The sequence below is a fragment of the Actinia tenebrosa genome, unplaced genomic scaffold (assembly GCF_029948245.1).
Source record: "Actinia tenebrosa isolate PJP-AT-01 unplaced genomic scaffold, QUT_ActTen_1.0 PGA_scaffold2__45_contigs__length_23673736, whole genome shotgun sequence".
Lineage (NCBI taxonomy): Eukaryota > Metazoa > Cnidaria > Anthozoa > Actiniaria > Actiniidae > Actinia > Actinia tenebrosa.
The window spans coordinates 1,853,788-1,877,011 of NW_028292579.1; the positions used below are offsets into that span (position 1 = coordinate 1,853,788).

Genomic DNA, 23,224 nt, shown 5'->3' on the forward strand with positions numbered 1-23,224 from the left:
CCACGGGCGACCATAACTCATGGGTGTTAAACACATTAGCAGACGATTTGGATAAAGCATACTAAGCACAAAGGCAAAAAGTACTTTGCGACTGCTGCTTGCTGTCAGTGACATCTTTTAACTACCCTAAAGAAAACACGATGAGATTCTGCCGCGGAGTCGAAGAAGTGGCGCAACGGATCCAGGATACCACCAACAAAGAGCTTTCATACGCAGACCATAAAAAGCAGATTGCAAGTGCCTTACGTGATATATGAAGACTTCGAAGCGTTGATAACTAAGGAAGAGCAGAAACGTGGTGCCACGCATAAGGTAGGATTACACGAGATCTGCTCCTTTGGTTACATAGAGTCAAATCGACGTAAAGCAAGCCTCCTGTGTTTACCGAGGTAAGAACGCAGCTAATGAGTTTCTAGAAGCATTGCGAGGAAGAGGAGGGGGAGATTAGAGAACAATTAGACTCCAAAGAAGATGAATACAAAGAGAACCAGGAGGCTTTTACCAAGGCAAAGAAATGCCACATCACAGTCAACATCGCTTCTTCCAGTTGGGAAGACGACCAAGGAAAGCGTGGAGGAAGATGGAAATATCTAGGGAAGCTCATTTTAAATGCGGGAAGTATGCTAAGAAAGTGAGAAGCGGGAAAGCCCTCAGCACTGCATTCAGTGGTCATAAAGCCTTTCGTTGGGATTTCTATGTGGATAAGGTTAGGGATCACTGACACATCATGGTAAAATACAGAGGAGCGGCTATTGGAAATGCAAATATAAACTTCAAAGCTATCCAGATATGGAGATTTCCGGTGTTCTTTTCACAACCTCCGCGTTTAGACTCCCATTTGCTACAAAGAACAGACGGCTCCGACGTCAAAGGCATACCCACCAACAAGAGCGCTACATGCCGTAACTGTTTTGGTAAACTAAAGTCTTAGAGTTCGACAGCAGTTTATGGCGGACCCTAGCAAACTTGGTTAATACAACACGGAGTTCCCCATTTCCAGACAATACGGAGAGAAGGAAAGGAGTGTACACCCATACGAATACAGGATTCCTGGGATCGATTCAAAGAGTCCCTACCACCCAAAGATCGATTTACAGACCTAAACGAGTTCCGAGATAAAGGATGAGGAGTACCAAATGCGTTAGACGTGTGGGAAAAGTACTCCTGTGAGAACATGGGGACTACCACGACATCTACCTAAGTCTGACGTAGTGCTGCTTGCAGATGTTTTCCAAAGCTTCAGAAAGATGGCTATGGAATATTACGGATTGGATCCCGCTAATTTCCTACACGGCTCCTGGGCTCAGCTGGAGTGCTTTGTTAAAGAAGACAAATGCGCAGTTGGATCTCCTAACGGAGTACGACATGTATCTGTTTATGGAAGACGGTATTCGTGGCGGCGTATGCGGGCCCAGCCGACGTTACGCCCGCGCAAACAACCCCTTAGTAGAGCACGACCCAGAGAACCAACCACATACATTTACTACCTGGATGCGAATAACCTTTATGGTTGGGCAATGTCACAGTACCTACCTGTGAGAGACTTCGAATGGGATCCAGTGAAGCCGATAGACTTCTACATGCAGGTAGGAAAGGAGGAAGACAAGGGTTACGTTTTAGAAGGTGGATCTGGAGTACCCAGAGCACCTGCACGACGAACACAATGAGTTCCCCTTAGCACCAGAAGCGATAGAGATACCATTTAAGCAGCTAAGTCCGCTGCAAAAGCAAATGTGCCCTGGTTACAAACCGTACAGGAAACTAACTATGAACCTGATGGATAAGAAGAAGTATGTGGTACATTACCGCAACCTGCAGTTCTACGTGCGACACGGAATGCGCGTAAGAGAAGATCCACAGAGTCCTAAAATTCACGCAGGAACCCTGGATGCGCCCCTACATTGACTTTAACACGCAAAAGCGTACCGCAGCGAAAAATGACTTCGAGAAAAACCTCTTCAAACTGATGAACAACAGCGTGTTCGGAAAGACAATGGAGAACATCCGCAAGCGCGTAAGCGTAAAAATAGTCAGCACCAAAGAGGAAGCAGAAGCATACGTGTCACAGCCAGGCTTCGTTAGATACGTAGAAATGCTGAACTTCTACGTGATTCACATGAAAAAGGCAAACCTCTTACTAAACAAGCCCGTTTACACAGGCTTTACGGTGCTGGATCTATCGAAGCTGCTTATGTACGAGTTCTACTACGATAAGCTTAAGCCAAAGTACGGAGACCGCTGTCGCCTCCTGTACACAGACACCGACTCCCTAATTCTAGAAGTGCAAACGGAAGACGTTTACAAAGACTGCCTCCCCGACATAGACGAGTACGACACCAGCGGTTACCCGAAGGAGCACTTCCTTTACTCTGCGAAGAATAAGAAGGTAATTGGGAAGATGAAAGACGAAATGTTAGGAAAACCCATAGTAGAGTACGTGGGTCTGAAACCAAAGATGTACAGCGTGCTAAAGTTAGACGGCGTAGAAAAGAAAGCTAAAGGCGTAAAAAAGTACGTGGTTAAGAAGGACATTACGCACGAGTCCTACCTCAACGTATTACGAACACGCAAGGAACAGCGGCATAAGATGAACAGCCTGCGCAGCTACGGACATCAAATACACAACGTACACAGGAGAAGGTGTCACTGTCTGCATTTGACGGTAAGAGGTGGATGTGTGATGACGGAGTGCATACGATAGCATTCGGACATCACACGATAAGCAGTTCTTCTTTGACGAACCCACGCGTGGGACCATCATGAAGATATACAAGATGGGCTGACCCTTCTTAGCTATCGCACTTCGGATCTGGTAAGTTTCCAAAGACCAATTAGGATCCGTAGCTCTTTTGGATCCTCCTTCTAATTCACCCGGCTCATAGAGATATCGAACCGTGACATTACCTAATTTCTTTTCATGGGGGAAGACCGCCCTCGAACTTCTGATGAAGGACTTGTGCTCCACGTGTTTCTTTTTTATGGCATCCTTGGGTTTCATTCCCGTAGCCCTGGCCGCCTCGTTGTTCAAAGCCGCGACGACCTGGGGGAGCCTCTGAGTCCATTCCCTGTTGCGTTTGGAGGGATCTTCCAGCTCTTTCCAATACTGGTACCCAAAGAGACGCTCGGCCAAGGTCTTATTGAATCTTTCGACAATGCTCTGACCCCTGTGGTACTCAGCTTCGGCTCTCCTAATCTTAGTGCTGTGGTCTTTCAGGGTCTTGGTAACCACGCCCATAAACTCCGTCCCCGCATCCACTTGCAGCAGCTTAGGCCATTTCAAGACGCGCTTATAAACCCTACCTAGGGCTTCTGCGACTTCCCCAGAATCCTTGCTGGTTATAGGTTCGGCGTCCTTATATCTGCTTGCGATATCAACTACGGTCAAAGCGTACCTATAGGTCTTCTTTCTCACCTTATCGTGCGGCAAGAAAAGCAAATCCGCCTGATGAACTTCATTGGGGGTATTTACGGTAAAGCTGGGCCTGGGAATGTACTTGGGCACGGGAAGATAAACCTGCCAGAGGGTTTGTTTTTTCAACCAGTTCTTAGCCGTTTCGTCTGATACCCTGGCCGCGGTCGCGAGTTTCTTGATAGCTGACGCTCCTCTCCAATAGCCTTCCGGCCCATAGTAAATCCTTTTGAGTTTGTCCTCTACGCGGCCCATTATATGAATTCCAAAACAAGATTGATCTTACGTCCGTTAAAATCCACCGTCTTTCCGTCCACTTTAATGGTGATGTTTATGCTTTCTACCAAATTAGACAAGTCATAGCTCAAAGAAATGGGAGTGTATTCTACTGGGTCAAATGGATTACCTTGGGGCAGAAACTTGGACATAAGAGAAGACTTTTCTCCATTGTTGTAACTATGGACCAAGTCGCAATAGACTTCGTAAGAGGATGCGACTTTCCATTTCACATCATATGTATTGCCGCTATTTATTGTGGTACTAGTAAGGCCCAGGAGTTCTACCAATGAACTGTCCTTTAAATTAGCGCTCCCATTATTTTTCTTAAATGTCATTTCATGGGGTAATCCTGTGGTAAGAGTATATCCATGCTTTGCTAGCTCCTTAGCCAGTGTTATGGGGGTGTAATGGGAATCTGGTATTTTGGTTTGGTGCCGGAAGTTCCGATGACAAAGCCATTAATTAAATTATACCAAGAATTGTACAAAGAGCAACTAACCAACCGAACCTTACAGGCTTTGATGGGAGGATTCAAATACGTGGTAAAGTCATTCTTGTCGCCTTCCAAAAAGACGATCATTATATTAGATACGCCAAAGCCACGCCTCCGGCCAGCCCTGCGACTCCTACAAAGACCAATTCATTGTCTTTTTGTTTCTTAGAAGGCTGGTAGTAATTCTTGAACTGAGGCTTTTTCATTCTAAAGTCGGGGTGTGCTTGCGCATAAAGTTTGAAGGCGTAGTCTGTGTTTTCGAAGTTCTTGTCTGCCTGCATTTTGTCTTGGTAGTTCTTATCCAACCAATCCCTGTAAGCTTGTCTTTTTTCATTCCAAGCTGCAACGTCCCTTTGATATTTCTCCAGCGCTAAGTCGTGTCTCTTTCTTTCGGCGGCACCGCTTTTGTCGCCTCTAACTAATCTATCCAAATATTGACCACCATAATTAGCCCCTGTAAATGCTAAAGCTGCAATGACTCCACCTGCGACTAAGCTAACCATTATACATTAGGTAGGTACTTTTCCTTCCGTAGGTAATCCTTTACCATGATAGCCCCGCCTACGGCAGCGGTCATCTTAGCAAAGTTAGCGAAGCTCTTGCTTGGGTCTTCAGTAAAGTCTTCTTTGAGCACTTTCTTACCTACCCAACCAATACCCGCAACGATGGAAGTAATGATAGCTGCCTCTTCAACAGTTTTCAACAACGCGGTCGACATTATATTACAAAGCGAGAAGGAAAATCTAGGTCGCCGCGGGTGATAAATCTACTCCATTTCAGGGATCTTACTTTTTCTAACAGCCGGTTCCACAGGTGCGTGATACGTTGGTGGTTCTACCTTTTTCGTTGCCCGCCATTGTAAGTAAAGGCTGCCTGCTGCTATAGCGACTCCTAACGCGCCAATGACGTATCCCGGATTAATGAAGGATTCCTCTTCCTCCACCTTTTCTTCTTTTTGGCTTTGTTCTTCCTGTTCATCTCCGCGAGCTTCTTTCCGGCAGCGACTCTGCCTGGAGATTTAGCCTTGGTGATTCGTTGCTCCTCTACTTGAGGGGTTTCCTCCGCCTTCGATTCAGCTTCACTCATTTATATCTAAGGACTTGAAGGAATTGATAAGTACTTAACTAGGTACTTGAGGCGACCTGGGTAATTCCCGCGAATGACTTGACTAAGTACTTGATAAGTCACTTGCAGGTACTTGACTAGGTACCTCAGCAAGTGCCGCCTGGAAGACCTTTTCGACTTCTCTGTCCTTCTTGAAGTCCTTCCAAGATGTTCCGAAGGAACCTAGTACCTCCTTCAAGTCGACATGCTGAGCTACGTGCAAAGCCGCAGAGGCGACTGCCATTAACTTACCGCACTTCAAAGACAACCACCCACAGGTTATCTTAAGTTCTTGGGCGATGACATAGTCATCTCTTATGTCCTTCTGTAGTTGCTCCACGTCGTCTATGGGCAGTGCAAGTCCAAGCAATTTAGTGGCAAGTCGGATGGCGGAATCTGCTACGGCGTCCGTGGTCTTACTTGCAAGGGCGGCCTCGTACCTCTTATGGAACTTCTTAACTTCATCTTCTGACAACTTATTAACCTGCTCATGGGTAAGTTCCTTGCCTATCATTTCTTTGCACTTCCCAGAAGACACAAGGATGTTAAGTTGTTCCTTAAGGTTACTTTCGTCTAACTGCGTGGGGACTTCATCTAAGAGCTGCTCAATGTCCATATATGTTAATGGAATACGGAAACCTCAAAGAGAAGATCATTTTGGAATGTTGGTGCGTTTTTAAATGCCGCATGTATTCATGCAACTGTTCCTTGGATATCTCGCCGCCGTAGTCGCTTAAGATGGTTTCCAGGTCAGACTTGCTCGGAGTATAAAATACGACAAGCGATCCTATGTTTTCCCTGAAGGGCTTAGAGACGCTGGTAAGCTGCTGGGAAAGCAACCAAACGCTAATATTGTCGTGTCTACCGCTAAAGGCGAGCTTCACCAACTCCGAAGTGCGTCTTTTTACATCGTCCCCGCAGGCGATGTCATCCAGTATAAGGAGGGTTTGCGTATCCTTAGGGAATTGTTTGTGCCAGAACTTCAAATGGCTGGATAACTCGTTAGGGTCTAAAATATCTACGAAGAAGTCGTCGTCTTTCACTCCTATGCCTTCCCAGGTGCGGTTATTCACGTAGGTGGGACAAAGCAGCACTATGTAGTCAAAGCGGTATCTAAAGGGTCCTAATAGCTGCTCCACGATGAACTGGGTCTTTCCGCAGCCGGTGGGTCCTACTATCAGAGCGTTACAAGGTATGTGATTCGGGTTCATTTATATCTAATGAACCCCATTTATATATAGATGGAACCAGTGGAAGCAGTAAGAAGGATTGCCGCCGACGCAAAAGATAAAAGAGACACCATAGAAATGCAAAGGGAAGAGATAGACCGGTTAAAAGAGCGCGTACAGGAATTGTACGATGAAATGTGTGGTCTGAAGCGTGCAGAACGGTTTGGCGCGCTTTTGACAATGGCGGGCTGGGCTAAGGAGTCCATTAAGGACTTCATTCGATATCCCCCATAGATATATGGACTGCATTACGTGCGAACTACCTGCTGACTGCATCATCGTTACCCCTCCGACGCCTTGTAAAAAATACACCTGCCGTCACTGTAATAAGGTATTCTCTGAAGAAGACTTCGTTGGACATTGGTGTCCCGCGGATACTAAAGCACAAAGGACTTTAGACGACGCTCGAGAAGAGTAAGAGGTCGCAAAGAAGATCTTACTAAGCCCCGGCAAGGGGAATTAGCATAGGTCTTTCTTTTTTATTGTTATTTTGTTAAATGCTGCAAAGAGGTCTCAAGTAAGGACCTATTTTTTATTGTTATTTTGTTAAATCATCGTAATCGAAGAATGGTTAACATGATTATCTTTTTGCTGGTTTCAACGATGAGAAAGAATGATACCTCATCTTTTAATGGGGGCTTAACAAAATAACAAGAAATAATAGACCCTATCCTAAAACCCTCTTACGGGGCTTAACAAAATAACAAGAAATAATAGACCCTATCCTAAAACCCTCTTACAGGGTTTAACAATTTAACAATAAAAAATAAGGTATATATAATGAAGTGCGTGCAATGTGATAGAGCTTTTAGTAGCAAGCAGCGACTGCAATACCATCTTTCCAAGAAAGTCTGTCAGAAGACCATCAGCACTGTTTGCGGTGACTGCGGTAAGGAACTGTCCACAGTACAGGCCCTACGATATCACCGCGAGCATAGAGTCTGCCTTAAAGGTCATTGCCGCCGATGCGATGAACCCCTCTTCGAAGAAAACTGGCATAAGTACCGCTGCCGTCGCTATGACCTCACAGATGTGGTCTGCGAGACCCACGGCGATTTAGCAGAGCGATGTTGCCCCCTTGAAACCGGCCGGGTGCTCACGCGACGTAAGAAGGAGATCGACGAAGACTTCGTATGCTTCGACGACTATGAGGGTGTAAGGTGGGAGAATAGGGAACACTGGGATGGCATCTGCGACCGATGTGGCTGTATACGTAGCGGCCAACATATTTGGTGCTGCCTTTACGATGGCCCTAAGCCCTTAGATCATTATCTGTTGGTAAGAAAAGAGTGGAATCTACTTAAGGTATAATGTTACCTTACATCGCAGCGTTCCTAGGAGGCGTGACTATTACCTTATCAGCGTATGAAATGGCGGAAAAAATGAGGGCAGACACAGCAGATGACTACTTATCCGCCCATGAAGAGGATTAGTCGCACAACGGATTATCCTCCGCTCGACGTTCGATGTCAAACTTCCATCGGCCGTTTACCTTACCATGACTGCGTAGGTGTGTATATTCTTCACCCTGCAGTATGTATCTCACACAGTCAGGCGCCCAAAGGCTGTATTCCTGACCGTCGCGTTCTAAGACCAACCTCAAACGGTCGATGTCTTCGAATGCGACGTAGTTTTTTATTCGGTATGAAACGCCTTGCAGCAGATCTCGCCAGTATGTTTGTTTAAGAATCATTATACCTATGAAATATTTTAAGGTGCGTGCTTAAAGTGTCTTGACCTTTGAATGCCTTAATGCACCAAGGGCAAGGAATGCGAATACCGGCAACATATTCGTCTATTTCCCTGCAAAGTAGATCATAATCATTGCTTACGATGGTTAAATATCCATTTTCTTCATATCGTTCCAACATTACCCTTTGTTTCTCGGACAATACGCCGGTGCCTTTGGGTGTCTTCAATTCTATGCATAATCCATTGTATTTATTATGGTTGTTAAGGATCAGCAGATCGGGTTGGCCTGCCTGGTAGCCTTTCCGCCAGCTTTTAATGCGCTTACTTGCGGTGTCCTGCAGTTCTCCAAGACCTGGAACTATGATTACGTGCGAGTAGAACCTACGCACCCTGTGTACGGTTCTATCGTGTATGTCTGCCTCCGTTTCTATCTTAAATGCCATTGGATTTGAACCATTGAATCGCTTCTCCATATCGTATTTACCTGTCTTCCTTAGCGTGGGTAGAACGTCACCCAACACCCATTTCCTGAACTTTTTTGCTTCAGCCTTTTCAGATCCGAATATCAATTCGTAAAGACCTTCCTCCGTCAAATACACGGCATTGGGTTGTGCGTTAAGGGTGTCACGCTGAGTTACACCCTTTAAAGACTTCAAAGTTACCCTGTTTTCCTCTGATACGTGATCAGACGCCGCTTTTCTGGAATTTACGTAACCCAACGCCGCCGCCACCTCCTTCGCTTTGAAGTAAAGTTTATCGCCTTGCACTATGCATTGCAGTTTGGTTTCGTTGTTTTCGAATACGCGAAGCATATTATACCTAAGGAATATTTTTTATCCTTTCGCTTGGCTCAAGGAACGCGAATCAATACGCAACGCTTTTTAGCTGATTCATTTCTACACTCAGTTGCGCGTCTGAGACTACGAAGATATATGCGTTGATCTTAGTAGCGTCGCTGGCGTCTTTGGTGCGCTTGATCTCCAACGTAATGCCGTCCTGGGTATTTACCAGCCGCAATCCCTGACCATGTAGGTCTTCGTCGTTCGTCGTGCGCATGTCGATCCACAGCGCATACTTATCCTTAAAGAATTCCTTTGGGCCAATTTGGTCGCCAAACTTACGCGCGACTTCCCGGTACATGTCCTCGGGCTTTATCCCTTGTGAGTAAACCTTATTAGGCACTCCGTTAATGCTAACGCCTACGTTAGTGATGTTAGGATTAAAGAACGCCTCAGAGTCACGCAATCCTGCCGTGTATGTCTTTGCGAACAGCAACATTATCCCTGTGAGGCTGCGCCTGGGAAGGTTAATGCTTTGGTTGATGACCTCTTCGACGTTATTTGTAAAGCTGAACGTCTTGTACATCACGACGTGATCGTAAAGGAAAGCCTTCCCGGAGCTGTATTCCATACCGGCGCTACGGGCTAAGTCTTCGCTGTATACCGTTTCATACTGCAGCTCTAAGTTAGTAACGGAGTATGGGTGGACGGCTGAGGAACTTACGTCCTTTCCCTGTAGGATGTTCGTAGTGTCTGCTAGGGTTACTTCGAACTGCAGCTCGCTTAGCTGCCTTGGGCAGTATGCACCGTGGTTCGTGATAACTTCGAAATCTAATGGAACGACATATTTAGTGCCATAAGCTGTCTTTATTTCGTCTTCTCCTGAGGCGCCAGAGGTTGCGCTTCTTACCTTGCGTATGGCATCACTGGCGATTCCCTGCTCTATCCTTTGCGCGCGGTCAAATGCAGTCAACCATAAGTCTTTGTACGTGGTATACAGATCGTACCTATTTAAGTCCAAGAGGGATTCCCCTGCGAACTTCACCCGCATCTTTGAGACAATGTTGCGGCCAAGGTCGTTGACAACGTGACGCGCGTCCGCAGTGCTTGGTTGTATTGCTAGGTCAAACCTTAGCGCCAGGGTGCCAGGAACTAAGACTAGGTTATCCGTTAGGCGGGGCACGCCTACGTACAGGGTTTCCCCTGGCTTAGCGCTGCTGGGGGTAAAGGTGACACGGTGAAAGGTGCGTTCTGCTTTCAGTCCGCCAACCTGCTTAGGTAATACGTTGGGGTTTAACTTTGAGCTTATCATATATAATGGAAGTAGAAGGAACGGATTTTGACCCCACCACCGAAGAAGGTCAAGTCGACATTAACGACGAAGAATACGACGCATGGACTAAAGGCGCGGAAACCGACCCCCTAATCTACGACATGGCTCTAGAAAACACGTACGGCAGTAGGTGGAAAAGCTTCAAGGCAGCCTTGAATCGCATGTGGCACGAAAAGAACCCGGGTAAGTCTGCCCCCGAGTACATAGAACTTCGAAACATGGGTGAGCAGGGAGCAACCGCGCGGGAAACCGTAGAGTGGGCAACGCAAGAGCTAACGCAGCGCTATTCCCACTTCGAGGCCGACGACGTAAGGCTCACAGAACGCGGAAACAAAGTCCTCATAAGCGTCCAAGACATGAGATATCCCGACAAAAACCGCTGGACCAAACCACAAATCCTCTTCGACGAAAATGGCTCGGTCATGGTTAACGTGGCAAGATTAAGAGGCTTTCAACTAGCTACCAGAAGTGCGTTAGAAAGGTTGGGAGCCCTGAATGAACGGGTCGCACTAGAAAAACACGCCAAGAAACTACAAGAAACGTTGAAAGAAAAGGAAGCAAAGTACGAAAGACAAATACGGCAGCTAACCGATGCTCAAAAGAAAGAAATCAAGGGCAAGAACGAAGTCATACTGCAATTCAAGCGAGAAGCTGAAACGGCTTTAGACGAAAGAGACCAAGCCCGACACGCCTTCAATCTTGCTCTAAAAGACCTGGATATGAGCAAGGAAGAAGCTAAAAACTTGCATATCACCATAACCGGCTCTTTAGAGGAACGGCGGCAGTTGGTTGCCGAAATTAACACTAAGGAAGAACAAATCCGGCAAAGAGATCAGGCCCTCGAAGACCTGGAGGGGCAAATAGGGCGGCAGCAGGAAATAATCAACGACCAAACCCGTCCCGAAGAGGAAAGGGAAGCAGCTCAAAAGGAAGTGGAGGCCCTCGAGGTACGCCTTGCGGAATTACAGGCGCAAAAGGAAAACCTGGAAAGAGAATTGGGGCTTACCACCAAGGAAAAGGTAAAAAGAGCCCTTTTGAAGTATGGTATTCCGCTGGCATTTGCGGTTGCTATTTCGAGCGTAGTAGGAGTCATCCTTAACGCGCTTAAGGCTACAGGCGCGGGCGTAAAGAAATTAGGCAATGGACTAACGGACCTGGGAAAAAAGATGGCAGCCGGTCTTCCTGGGCTGCTGGGTTCGGTTGTTTCCTTGGCACTTAGGGCCGGCGGAGAACTGTTGAAGTTCGTGGGTAACAACATTTGGATCTTGGTTGTCGCTATTGGGGTGGTCCTCATGAAGAAGATGAAGGCTTGATCTTCTCATCGGGCGGTGCCCTGCTTTGAGGATAATGAAAGACGGTGTTAGCACCGCCCTGGTAATTTGGAACCAACGGCAACACACTCATGGTAGAAATGGGCTTATGACTCCAGACTGCATTAGCGGGCCTGCGACCTACGCGATTTATTCCAAACTTGCCGTCATCAGAAGTGACTTGCAACTTAGCATATTTACAATTGGCTAGCATATGAAAAGTTACTGGCGTTAGGTCTTCAGTGGACCTAGTGTAGGGCTCCATCGAAAAATGGGTAACGTTCCTGGTGTTCGTTGAAGTTCGATAAGGAAGCAGGGGCTTATTATTCTCATCGATAAGCCTAAACCCCACATTCGCATGCGTATTTGCATTAATGCTAATAGTGCAAATGACCAATGCAGTGCCCCCAACTTCAACCCACAGTCCAACGTCATGCCAGGCGCCGTCGTCATATCCCTCTTCATCTAAGCGGTGGGTATAACGCGTTTCCCTCACGTATGGATTCATATATTTAAAGGCTCATTACCGTCAAAGTGCTGATGGTCATGTGGTTATAGATAGTATTCCTTTGATTTTCTATGCTATTTATGCAAACACTCCCGGTGTCATCTACTCTTATCTGCAGCTTTACCTTCCCGTGGCAATCAGCAACCATGTGGAAAGTCCAAACGGAAAGATTCTCAGAGCTATTCGTTGGCGGCTCTACTGAGAAATGCGTAGGCTCCCTGTTGTTTGTCTTCGCGCGCATGGGCTGTAATACTCCATTGTCGTCACAGAAACGAAATCCTACGTTCGCACTGCTAACGGCCCCCAAAGAAATGCTGCATAATATCAACTTCTTTCCGGAGTAGTTCAAATCCGCGGACATCCCCGTGACATCAACCCAAGATGCCTGGGTGTATTTTTTCTCGCTTGTGTAAGTCGTATAAACACAATCTACTCCAGCTACGTAGGGGTTGTTCATCGCCATATATAATAACTCAGACCAACACCCGCGACTGCTAGGCCGACTTTTAATAAGTTATGGTCATATTCCTCAGGTATCGCAGGTAGGACCTTCTTTGATGGTTTCTTAACTGTGGGTAGCTTCGTTTCGTGTGACTTTTTTGACTTCTCTACGAAGTGAGGAATGTTCCTAAGAGTGTCAGAGTTCACGTCGTTCACCCCAAACTTCATATCCTTAGTAGCTCGTTGAAGTTTGTTGTTGTATCCTACTACAGAACCAGTATTTATAGATAAATTACTAGGCATTAACCAACAACCCGGGGCTACTGCATAGTCCAACCTCGCCTTAGAATTTTGTATAGCTAGTTGGTAACGCTGTACGCCCTTGCTAATGTCGCCCTCCAAGATCGAACTTTCAAATAAGATCAAGGCTTCGGCTCGCGTTTCTTCTGCGGCGCCAGTATTTCCGATTATGCTGGATCGGGTGTTTACCTGAGCTCCAAGGATAGAATACACGTAAGCTTCTATGCTGCGGTTTAAACGGGCAAGGCCGGCTTTGGTTAGTCCTTTACCTTCTGGGGGTATGAAATTAAGATATTGCTTCGTTTGCTCGTCGTTGGTAATTTTGATAATCAGTGGATTGGCCCCTGCATACTTACCGCCCTCATCTTTGAATAGAGGTCCGTCTCTGACTTCCTTAGTGGTCTTAGCGTTTGGTTCAAAGAAGGTGCTACTGTCGTGAGTTTCCTTATGATACCCAGTATTCCATCGTAGATTCAATGCATGAACTTCCTTATCACTTAGCTCGTGTCCACCAATCCCCCAATAAGCCCAAATATGCCCCAGACCATTGTTAGCGCCGGCAGTGCATCGGAAATCCTTCCCTACAACACCGAACTCCTTACAAAGTCGGTCGTAAGCAGGAACGTTGTATTTATTATCTCTTGGATAAAACGTGGCATCTCCCGGCAGCGCAATAACACCCATCTCATGCAGTATTCTTCGGACGGTAAAGTGGAAGTGAAACATAAATATCGAATTCTTCATCAACTTTGCACTTACACCGCAGCCGCTGGTGGCACACCAAACCGCAAAGTTTAGTTGCTGCGGCCAATAACGCATGTTAGGACCACTTAACCATTCATGAGATTCCTTAGCGGTGGTATGATTAATGGGTACGTCTTTGAAGATATCTCGCACCTTTAACGAAAAGGAATGGTTGTTAGAGATCCGCATGTTCAATGTCAAATCCAAACTTGGATGTTTATCAAATGAAACCGCGGGTATCGGATAAGTACCGGTACCAAGCAATAATTCCTTTGACCAACCTTGCACGGGTTTTGGATGTGTTGGTGTGGGTTTAACATAACCAGAATTCTTCAGTTGATTGTCTATCTGATCGACCAGCGTAGGTTTCAAATCCTCGTTGCTGTACATCCTAGAGCCGTTATAGTAAATCCCATCGGGTCTCCTTTCGAACTTACTGGGGTCTGCATGTGGAAACATCTTCCTAAATGCTCTCCAATTCCAGTAATCCCGGTTGTCGTGATGTGGCTGCTCCTCAATATCATTCCCAAAAGCGTCGTACATTAGTATATATAATGGATGTTATACCATCAGCGCCTCCACTTTATCCTGAACTTCCTAAGGAACCTAACGAATTAAACGCTGAAAACTTTCGTCTGAATAAAGCGAACTTAATCCTGGCTTACTTGGAAGGGCAGACAAAACACTATGAAAAAGTTAGAAAAAAGTACGTTAGAGCCCGGAGTACGCTACATAAGATTGCGATAACTTCAGGATCCATATCTGTTGTGTTAACCGGCTCTGGCGTTGCTACTTCGCTTACTGGGCCGGGAATAATCGTTGGAGTTCCTTTGGCCGGCGTTGGGGCAGCCTGTGGTATTATTTCTGCTGTTGCTACGGGTATTATGAAACAGTTGTCAAGCAAGATATCCAAGCACGACACGACAATAGCTCTGTCAAGGGCTAAAGTAAATACTATTACCGACCTTGTCTCAAAGGCTTTGCGTGACAGAAAGATAGACGACGTAGAATTCTCGCTTATTCTGGCCGAAGAGGAAAAGTACGAGAAATTAAAGTCGGACATAAGAAATAAAAAAACAGTCGTAAAAGATCTTTCCGAGGAATCTCGCAAAAAGATCTACCAAGAAGCGAAAGAAGAGCTTCAAAGAAAGCTTGCTCAGTAAACATCTGCTTCGAAAAGAGCGTGACGGGATTCTATTTACATATCGAACGTCAGTCTAGAAATTACGCGTAATATAAATTCAGTGAATTATTACGCGTAATATGAATTCAGTGAATTATTACGCGTAATATGAATTATTTGGCGAATTATTTGGCGAATTATTACGCGTAATACGAATTATTTGGCGAATTATTACGCGTAATATGAATCATTTAGCGAATTATTATGCGTAATATAAATTATTTGCATGACTTTATTTGGCAAATTATTACGCGTAATATAAATTCATCGTACGAATTACGCGTAATATGTTATTGTCGCCTCGGAATCCATCCTAACAGGGGGTGGCTGGGGTCTATTTCATAAAATATTTCGTAGATTACGTTAGGGTAATAAGGAATATCCTTATCCAGCCGACAAAACATCCACTCGGCTTTTGTCATATCAGAAACCTCGGGAATAGACTTACCGGTAATTTCAGACAAAAGATAGGGAATAGCTTTGTAATATTTCCCTAGTTTTAATTTTTTCAATGTCTTCCTTAAGCTTTGCGGGGTTGGCTCTTCTAAATGGTCTACGATTTTCTTCTTTACTTCGTTGTCTAAATATACCGGCCGATAACCTTGGATATGACTCATCCAGTCCCTAAAGTATTTTATTCTCTTGTATGGGGTCTTCTTACGACCTCCATTGGCGTAATATTGCTCTTTGGTAGCATTTGGTACGGCATTACGAATATTCTTACCACACTCGTAACACTGTGCTGACGTGTCGTCTTCTATTTGCATTTTCTTACCACAACAAATATACTTATTTGGTGGTGGGGTAACAAACTTGGGTTTCAAGCACTTTACACAGAAATCATAAGCAAACTCTTTACAATCTTCGCACTCCATATATAGACTAACATATTTGCGCTGTTGCCCCCAACCACACTTGGAGTGGGTTGTTTCCGTAGGTGGATTTTTGACACGGGTCTTGCCCGTGTTGAGATTGCGCTGGAACCCCCATTCCCTATACTACTTATGAGAACGGTGTATGCTGTTGACCATACTGGTACTACAGACACCACTGAACATTTGTCAATATAGTGTTTGGAATTAGCATGAAATCTAATTGTAATCTGTTTTAGATTACTCCGCAGAGCCCAAGAGCATTAGATACTTGACTGAGAAGGATGAAGACAAGGAAGCTAATGATGATATTGGATTTGTTTAAACTCATCCAGTCAGGATAACATCTGTGATTACCCGCTTCCAGCATCAGTCTAAAGAGAATACACAATCACAGTCCGACATAGAAGATCTGGGGGCCAACCCTTGTTAAATGAAAGTCTTCAGTGATCTAAAGAGCTGAGCCCGATCTCTTTTCATTCGCCTTGCTCAACCAAAAATCTTTTCATTATTTACATAACTTTATCCATGACAATAATTATCTAAGTTCCTAAGCTATCATGGAAGGGGTAAACGGACATCATCACCTGCCGGCACAATAATCCAGCTTGGACTGCCTGTGGTTAGATGGCAGAACAATAAAATCCCTTTGCTCTCAGGAATTGAATTCTTTCTTATGTAAAACGATTGTATTGTTCCTGCCATCTAACATGGCTGCCGTCACGTGATGGTGCAAAACCTCTATACCAAAATAATATGCAAAAGGCTATTCATTATGAGTCAATTATGATGTAATAGATCAAAAACGAGCGCAAGCGTTTGATCAGGGCATCCAAACGCCGAGAAACAGGTGAAAGCACAAGGCTGTAGGCTAAGTGCTTTTATTCTTCGAGGTGTTTGGATGCCCTGATCAAACACAAAGCATGAGTTTTTGAACTTACTTCTCAGTCTCGTCATAATTCATTTGTTCTTGAATCTACTGAGACTAAAAAAATGAACAGTGTTTTGATCCGTTCTTGATCAAGTATCAAGGTGCATGCATGTGACTACAATGCAAAGTCGTCATTGGTCATTGACCTCATGAATTATTAATGAGTTTGAGAGGTGTACCATATATTTGAAGAAGACGAAGATGTATCGTTAATGGACCCTTATCAAAAGTATCGTGGATGCAAGGCTTACATGGCAATACGAAAGAAATCAAACTTTTTCGTGAATGGAATTTGTGGCTTTTTTTTAGTATTTCCATGTACTTAGCTCCACATCCATGATAGAGTGGTTTTCATTAACCAGCGAAACAGTGTATTAATTAGATTGTTCTAGTCACAAAGACAATAGAAAACAAAAGAATTACTGTTAGGTAGTCCTTAATAAGCTCAAGTGCATTTGTATAGGACTTCATGCCATGCATATTGGACGAGAAAAATTGCGAGGACTTCCAAAATTGGATGAGGCCGTAGGCCGAGTCCAATTTGGCAGTCAGAGGAATTTTTTGAGTCTAATTATTTCTTGATTGGGGAGCATGAAATCCCATTATCTATTAATTATATAGCTGCCTAATTAATCCCATATCAACAAGACCTGTCCAATTAAGAAAATAATTGGACAGTTACCTATATGGGATTAATGAGAAGCTGTATAATTAAAGGGGTTATTGAAAACCACCATTTTTGAGGAGGACCATTACAGCTATTTAGTATTAAATAGTAAATATCACTTGAGCAAAACATTGTTTTTTTTTACTAGTAAAAACGTTTTTTATTTGTGAGCAACACAATTTACAACCATTTGAGTTTTGGAAGAAAACAATAGCAAAAAAGAACTAGCTTCATAATAAACAAAACAATTACAAATATTTTTTCTTTTTCAGATTAGAGAGCATACCATAAATCTGTGAAAATGTTAACTAAACAAGATTGTACAAATTAGTGCAAAGTCTTGTAGGTCTACGGCCTAGAGTGCAAACAGTAGAGTGAAGGCATTTAACTCGTGAAACAAAAAATACTAGTCAACGTGTAATAGTCAAATAGACACACAAGAAAACAATGGAATTAGGATCTACTAATGTGTATTAGTCTAATATCTATTGCACGGGTTTAGTGACTTCACCCTAGTCAAATAGACACAAAAGAAAACAATGGAATTAGGGTCTACTAAAGTGTATTAGTCTAATATCTATTGCACGGGTTTAATGACTCCGCTCTAGTCAAATAGACACAAAAGAAAACAATGGAATTAGGATCTACTAATGTGTATTAGTCTAATATCTATTGCACGGGTTAGTGACTTCACTCTAGTCAAATAGACACAAAAGAAAACAATGGAATTAGGGTCTACTAATGTGTATTACTCTAATATCTATTGCACGGGTTAAATGCCTTCATTCTATAACTGTGAAACTTTAGTATTACTAAATAGCACAATTTCATGCAAATTCCATTGTTTTCTATTGTTTAATTAGCACTATTTTGTACTATTTAGTAATTAGTGTTTCACGGATTTGTTGTTTGCACTCTACTGAGGTCTAGTGAACTTACTATTTTGTGCAATTTCTTACGAAGTTTTTCTTGTATATATGGTATGCACACTAAAACACAGAGCAACTATCTTTTCATTGCGAAGGCAGGGCTTTACCTTTCAAGATGGCGCAGGGAACTGTGAATAGGACTATTGCAAATTTTTCACATCTTCATAAATTGGAAGGAGAATATTTCATTTTGATTATTACAGGTCATAGGGAATATCTTTAATTACATTTTAACAAACAATAGCACTGGGTACTTAGATCAGGGTTCGTGCTTCACCTCCAACACAAAATCAAGGACCTTTTAAGGACTTTTCAAGGTTCAAAATTAAAATTTTCTCAGTTTTGCTTTGTAATTTTGTCTTAACAATGTTTTGGAACAACGTACACATTATTTTAAAGACTTATTTTGATTTTCACAAGGGTTTGTTAAGCTGGTTCAATAACATTGGCGTAAAAATGATGGAAAATAGCACAGAACCTTGCAATTCTTGGAGCAAAGTTACAATCGAAGTAACGAATTACAAAAATTAGATTACAGATGGTGTAGCATTTTCAAGGAGTATTTCCAGGAGTGTCCAGCAGCTTTGCTATTTTCAAGGGCTTTTCAAGTGCACTTAAAAATGGGTTTTGAATAGACCTCTTCGGCTTGGGGTGATGTTTTCCCATTTCAGACCCCATGTCATTCCCTTGAGAATAAGATTCTTTGTTTGAGCTTATCTATATTCATGTGTCTTCTCATGTACAACCGAGAACAAACCCTATACAAAGAAATGATACTCTAGGGAATGACATGTGGTCTGATATGGGAAAACATTACGTCAGAGCTGAAGAGGTGTATTCCGGGGCTTTTCAAGGATTTCAAGGAGTAGCACGAACCCTGTTAGATGGAGTGCATACCATATATCAGTGAAAAATATAACAAAAAATTGTACAAATTAATGCAGAGTTTGAAGGACTGCGTTCTACTTGATCAAATTTGTGGAATAGGCTTACAAATTTTTGCACAGACACAGTATGCACTCTAAGGAGTAGACCATAACTAAAGAAAACAATATAACCACTTTAAATAACTAAATCAATTTACAGCTGTGAAAGGATTTACAGGAAAAACAAGAATTTGTTTTGTGATCTAATGAGAGTGTTCTTTGTGATTAAAGGGATGAAGAAAAGGGACAAAATGTACTAAAGTCAAAACTGTCACCAGAGTCCTATTTGTAAGTAGTACCTTCTGGCGGTTGGCTCAGTTTCATATTTTCTTTACTACTCATGCACCTGCAATAATGAAACAACATATTTTAATGGTTAACATTGCGGCATTCGTCAAAACATTGCGGCATTCGTCAAAACACTTGGCAATTGGTCAAACTGGCCTTAGCCAAAAACAACAGTCTGCAAATTGTGTAGTTCCAAAAATTATCCTAACCCCCCTCTCGGAGGAATTGACCCTCCCTTACCCCCACAAAATCCAATTTTCTTCCATAGAAACTCTGCAATTTTTTGTTCTTTCTCTGACCCCTCCCTCCCAATTCCAAATTCCTCTGTGGGGGATGGGGGGGGAGGGGTATGGATAATTATTGGAACTAATCATCACTACGGAACCATCATTGTTAAAGTGCAACACTAACACTATTTTGAGGGAATTTTAGACTAAATTAAAGAATTTTTTAGGATTTCAGCATTAAAATATTTGCAAATTTTTGGTCTTTCTCCAACTCCCCTCCACCCTTCGGAAATTTCGAGTTCCTCTGTGGGGTGGGTATGGATAATTTCTGGAACTATGCATTGATAAAATGCAGTCCACCTTCCCTTACTACCTCTTCACCTTGCATTGTTGTAACCTTTTCGCATTTCAGAATAGGTGTCATTCCCTAGGGTATCATTTCTTTGTTTAACGGTTGCACATGAGAAGACACATGAATATGGATACGACTTCAACAAAGAATTTTATTCAAGAGATCAATGACAACATCTGAGAAGCATTATGGTAGTGGGACTCCCACTCCCTATTAGATTTGAAGATGCAAAGGTTCGACATCTGAACTGAACCTAAGTTATTGAACATGGATAAGTACACTTACCGCCTTATATCATTTAGGACAGTTTCAATAGTATATTGTCTTTCCCATTTGCTTAATGTTGAAAAATATCTGGTATCAAGCTGAGGAAACAAAGAGAAGTTATTTTATTTACATTCGCTTCAGAACAATTCGTCTTGAAATAGGCCCTTTGCAGGAAATAATCACCACTGTTACTGGATGGCAAAAACATTTGGACCTATTTTATCTATAATTATACATCTTCTCATTAATCCCATATAGGTAACTGTCCAATTATTTTCTTAATTGGACACGTCTTGTTGATATGGGATTAATTAGACAGCTATATAATTAATAGGTAATGGGATTTTATGCTCCCCAATCAAGAAATAATTAGACTCGAAAAATTCCTCTGACTGCCAAATTGGACTCGGCCTACGGCCTCATCCAATTTTGAAAGTCCTCAGAATTTTCCTCGTCCAATTATTTCTTAATTGGACAGCATGGAGTCCTATTGCATATACAAACACTTTTGCTGGATTAATAATGTCATATCCGAAACCTTTTCCAAAACATTTTTTCCCCTTGTAAGATACTTTTGATTTCAACATATGAAGCAATTTGCTTGTTTGCCATCCAGCAGAGCCTTCCCCAAGAGACCTTTTGGCTGAAGTGATTTGTTATCAAAGCGATATATCAGCATGTGACTGTTAGAAGCAAAGAGCCTTTTCCTTCCTAACACAGTAGTATTTCTACATTCAAGCTCAATGAAAGGAAAGAGGGAGGGTCCAGGAAACAATTGAACTGTGTGAGAAGCTGAGAGTGGTGAACTCCGCACGCAAAGCATGACTAGACAAAATGACGGGCCATAAGCATTTTTGAAGCCTGAAAGAGTTAAGGAAACATGGTGGTAAAGAGAAATTTTTTCATTCTTCCTTTCCCCATTTCGGCTTCTTGTAGGCACATATATTATATTTTACTCAAAAGAACACAGAACATTTTTTTTGCAAAACTGTTGGGTCACAGTAGCCTGGGAATGAGGGCTAGCAGCAAAACAGCTAAACTCGCTGTGATTGGTTGAAACGAAATTCCCCACTTCACTTTAGATGTGATACTAAACAACGGGGGACCCCTTCTCGTGTTACGATTACCCAGCCAATCAGAATCAAGTGTTGTCGGTTTCCAACCAGCGACGAAACAAGAAATAAATTTCTTGATGACAACATATCATTTATAATTATAGTTATTTATAATTATTATTTCAGTGTTATTTCAATTGTTTCTGGGATGAAGAACAACGATAAGAAAATCCATCTGCATGTATTGTGTACATTGGAAAAGTACAAAAATAAGATTATCAGAATATTCAATTTCGCTGGAAACATATATATATTCTTCAGATCTTGGATATATAATACTAATAATCGTAGGAAATCGTTATATAGGTCATGCTAGCAATCATAAATTATAAAAATTTGAAATCCTAGTCAAAATTAATTAGCAATGATTGACGGAAAATATGTGATCGTATACCTCTCCTTGGCTAAGTACACCATTCATATTTATCTTCGTCCAAAACCTAACTTTTGGAGGTTCTGCTGGATAGTTCTTTCCACATTCAATCTTTAAAGTATAAATTCGACTTTCGAAAACACACTGAAAGAGAAAAGGAAGCAAATGTTGAAGAGTTTTTTAGGGTCTCCATTGTACAGAGAGAAAAAGAAAATTTAGGACAGAGAATAAAGGTTTTTAGATAGATCGAATCTTACCCTCTGAGGTCCAATGATCGTACCATTCCATCTAGTCATGGTCATATCTTCATCATCGTCCAAACCCCAGCTTATTAAGCCACCACCACCACCTTTCTGACCCTTTTCTAATTCTTCCAGAAGACGAAAATTCCTTGGAACTAAAAAAGAAAAAACGATAGCAGTGAGACCTGTTCGGGGAAAAAAGACCTTCAGCGTGTGAATTGAGACTCTGCTTTTGTGGTATGTTTGTGATTTGAGGGTCTTTGGTGCGTAGTTAAGGAGGAAATGAGGTGGGGGAAATGTTAGTTGTACCTTCAACTCGCCCCGCCATCTTGATTAACAGACTCGCTGAGAGGACGACCTCGATTTAGACTCATAACCTGGGACTCGGGTAATACTCGGTTGACTTTCGGTAAAATCGGAATGAACTTCAGTCGGGAGTCAGTCGGGAAGCGATGAAAATATGGATAAATGGAAAAAAAAATTGTGATAAGAAAAAAAAGGGGAAAAAAAAATCCAACAAAGAAAGGTCGATAGACAGCCAAGAGGGAAGATAAAATAAGAAATACGGGGAAGCAATGTTTCAAAAGTGTGTTACGAGCAAGGATACAGAATTTAAAAAATATGTTAAGAAAAGAGGAAAAATCGAATAAAGAATTTTTTCAAATGAATGAAAAATGAGAAACAACGATATATTTTGATGAAAGACTCCGGGCAAAGGGTTATTTTAGTGATGTAGATATATTTTATTACGAAAAAAGTTTTACAAAAGTACATTTTAAAACAGTAGAAAATAAGCCGCCTTCTTCCCTTTCTCGAAAATGGGACTGTAGTTAGATGCTAAAATATTTTCATTTTCGTATTTTATTTCATATTCCAGTTTAATGTATTATATCAAAGGTCGAAAAAACTAGGGGGAATTTGACAATTAGACTTTCCATGTTGGAGTTTTTAATTAATAATTTAACAACTTCCGCTTTGAAAATATAACAAATAAAGTCACCACAAAAGAGCCTCGTTTGTCAGTTCGTTCATCGGTTCGTTCTAGTTTTGTTTTATATATCATAAATAAAGCGCTAGCTTTTCTACAGGTTTCCAAGACAAGTAATTAGAAAGTACTTCTCACTTATACACGATTAGCACCTTTATTTACATGGTTCTTTTGTCTTTATTGTTTTTTTAAACCAATCACGATTCTCATGCATGATTTATTTTGTTGATAAAGTCAAACCCC

At 42.5% G+C, this 23,224-nt stretch overlaps 3 protein-coding genes across 4 annotated transcripts in view; 1 reads left to right on the forward strand and 2 right to left on the reverse strand.

Moving 5' to 3' along the window:
* The window catches only part of LOC116297356 (RNA cytosine-C(5)-methyltransferase NSUN2), a 70,730-nt gene extending 51,394 nt beyond the window's left edge, over positions 1–19,336 (forward strand). For both annotated transcript variants that reach the window (XM_089033929.1, XM_089033930.1), the window contains exon 22: positions 15,916–19,336. In XM_089033929.1, coding sequence (XP_088890055.1) covers positions 15,916–16,001 — 86 coding nt within the window. In that variant the 3' untranslated portion in view covers positions 16,002–19,336. The remainder of the gene's footprint in view (positions 1–15,915) is intronic.
* LOC148908961 (uncharacterized) lies at positions 12,561–14,061 on the reverse strand. Its single transcript, XM_089033549.1, has 2 exons — positions 13,903–14,061; positions 12,561–13,774 (listed from the first exon to the last, which is right to left on the reverse strand). The coding sequence occupies exons 1-2, from the start codon at positions 13,939–13,941 to the stop codon at positions 12,590–12,592; spliced, it is 1,224 nt and encodes a 407-aa protein (XP_088889675.1). The 5' UTR covers positions 13,942–14,061; the 3' UTR covers positions 12,561–12,589.
* On the reverse strand, positions 17,486–22,342 carry LOC116297361 (ubiquitin-conjugating enzyme E2 variant 1). Its single transcript, XM_031705577.2, has 5 exons — positions 22,303–22,342; positions 22,009–22,148; positions 21,773–21,895; positions 20,282–20,361; positions 17,486–19,475 (listed from the first exon to the last, which is right to left on the reverse strand). The coding sequence occupies exons 1-5, from the start codon at positions 22,319–22,321 to the stop codon at positions 19,412–19,414; spliced, it is 426 nt and encodes a 141-aa protein (XP_031561437.2). The 5' UTR covers positions 22,322–22,342; the 3' UTR covers positions 17,486–19,411.
* Between the last annotated feature and the right edge of the window lie 882 nt (positions 22,343–23,224).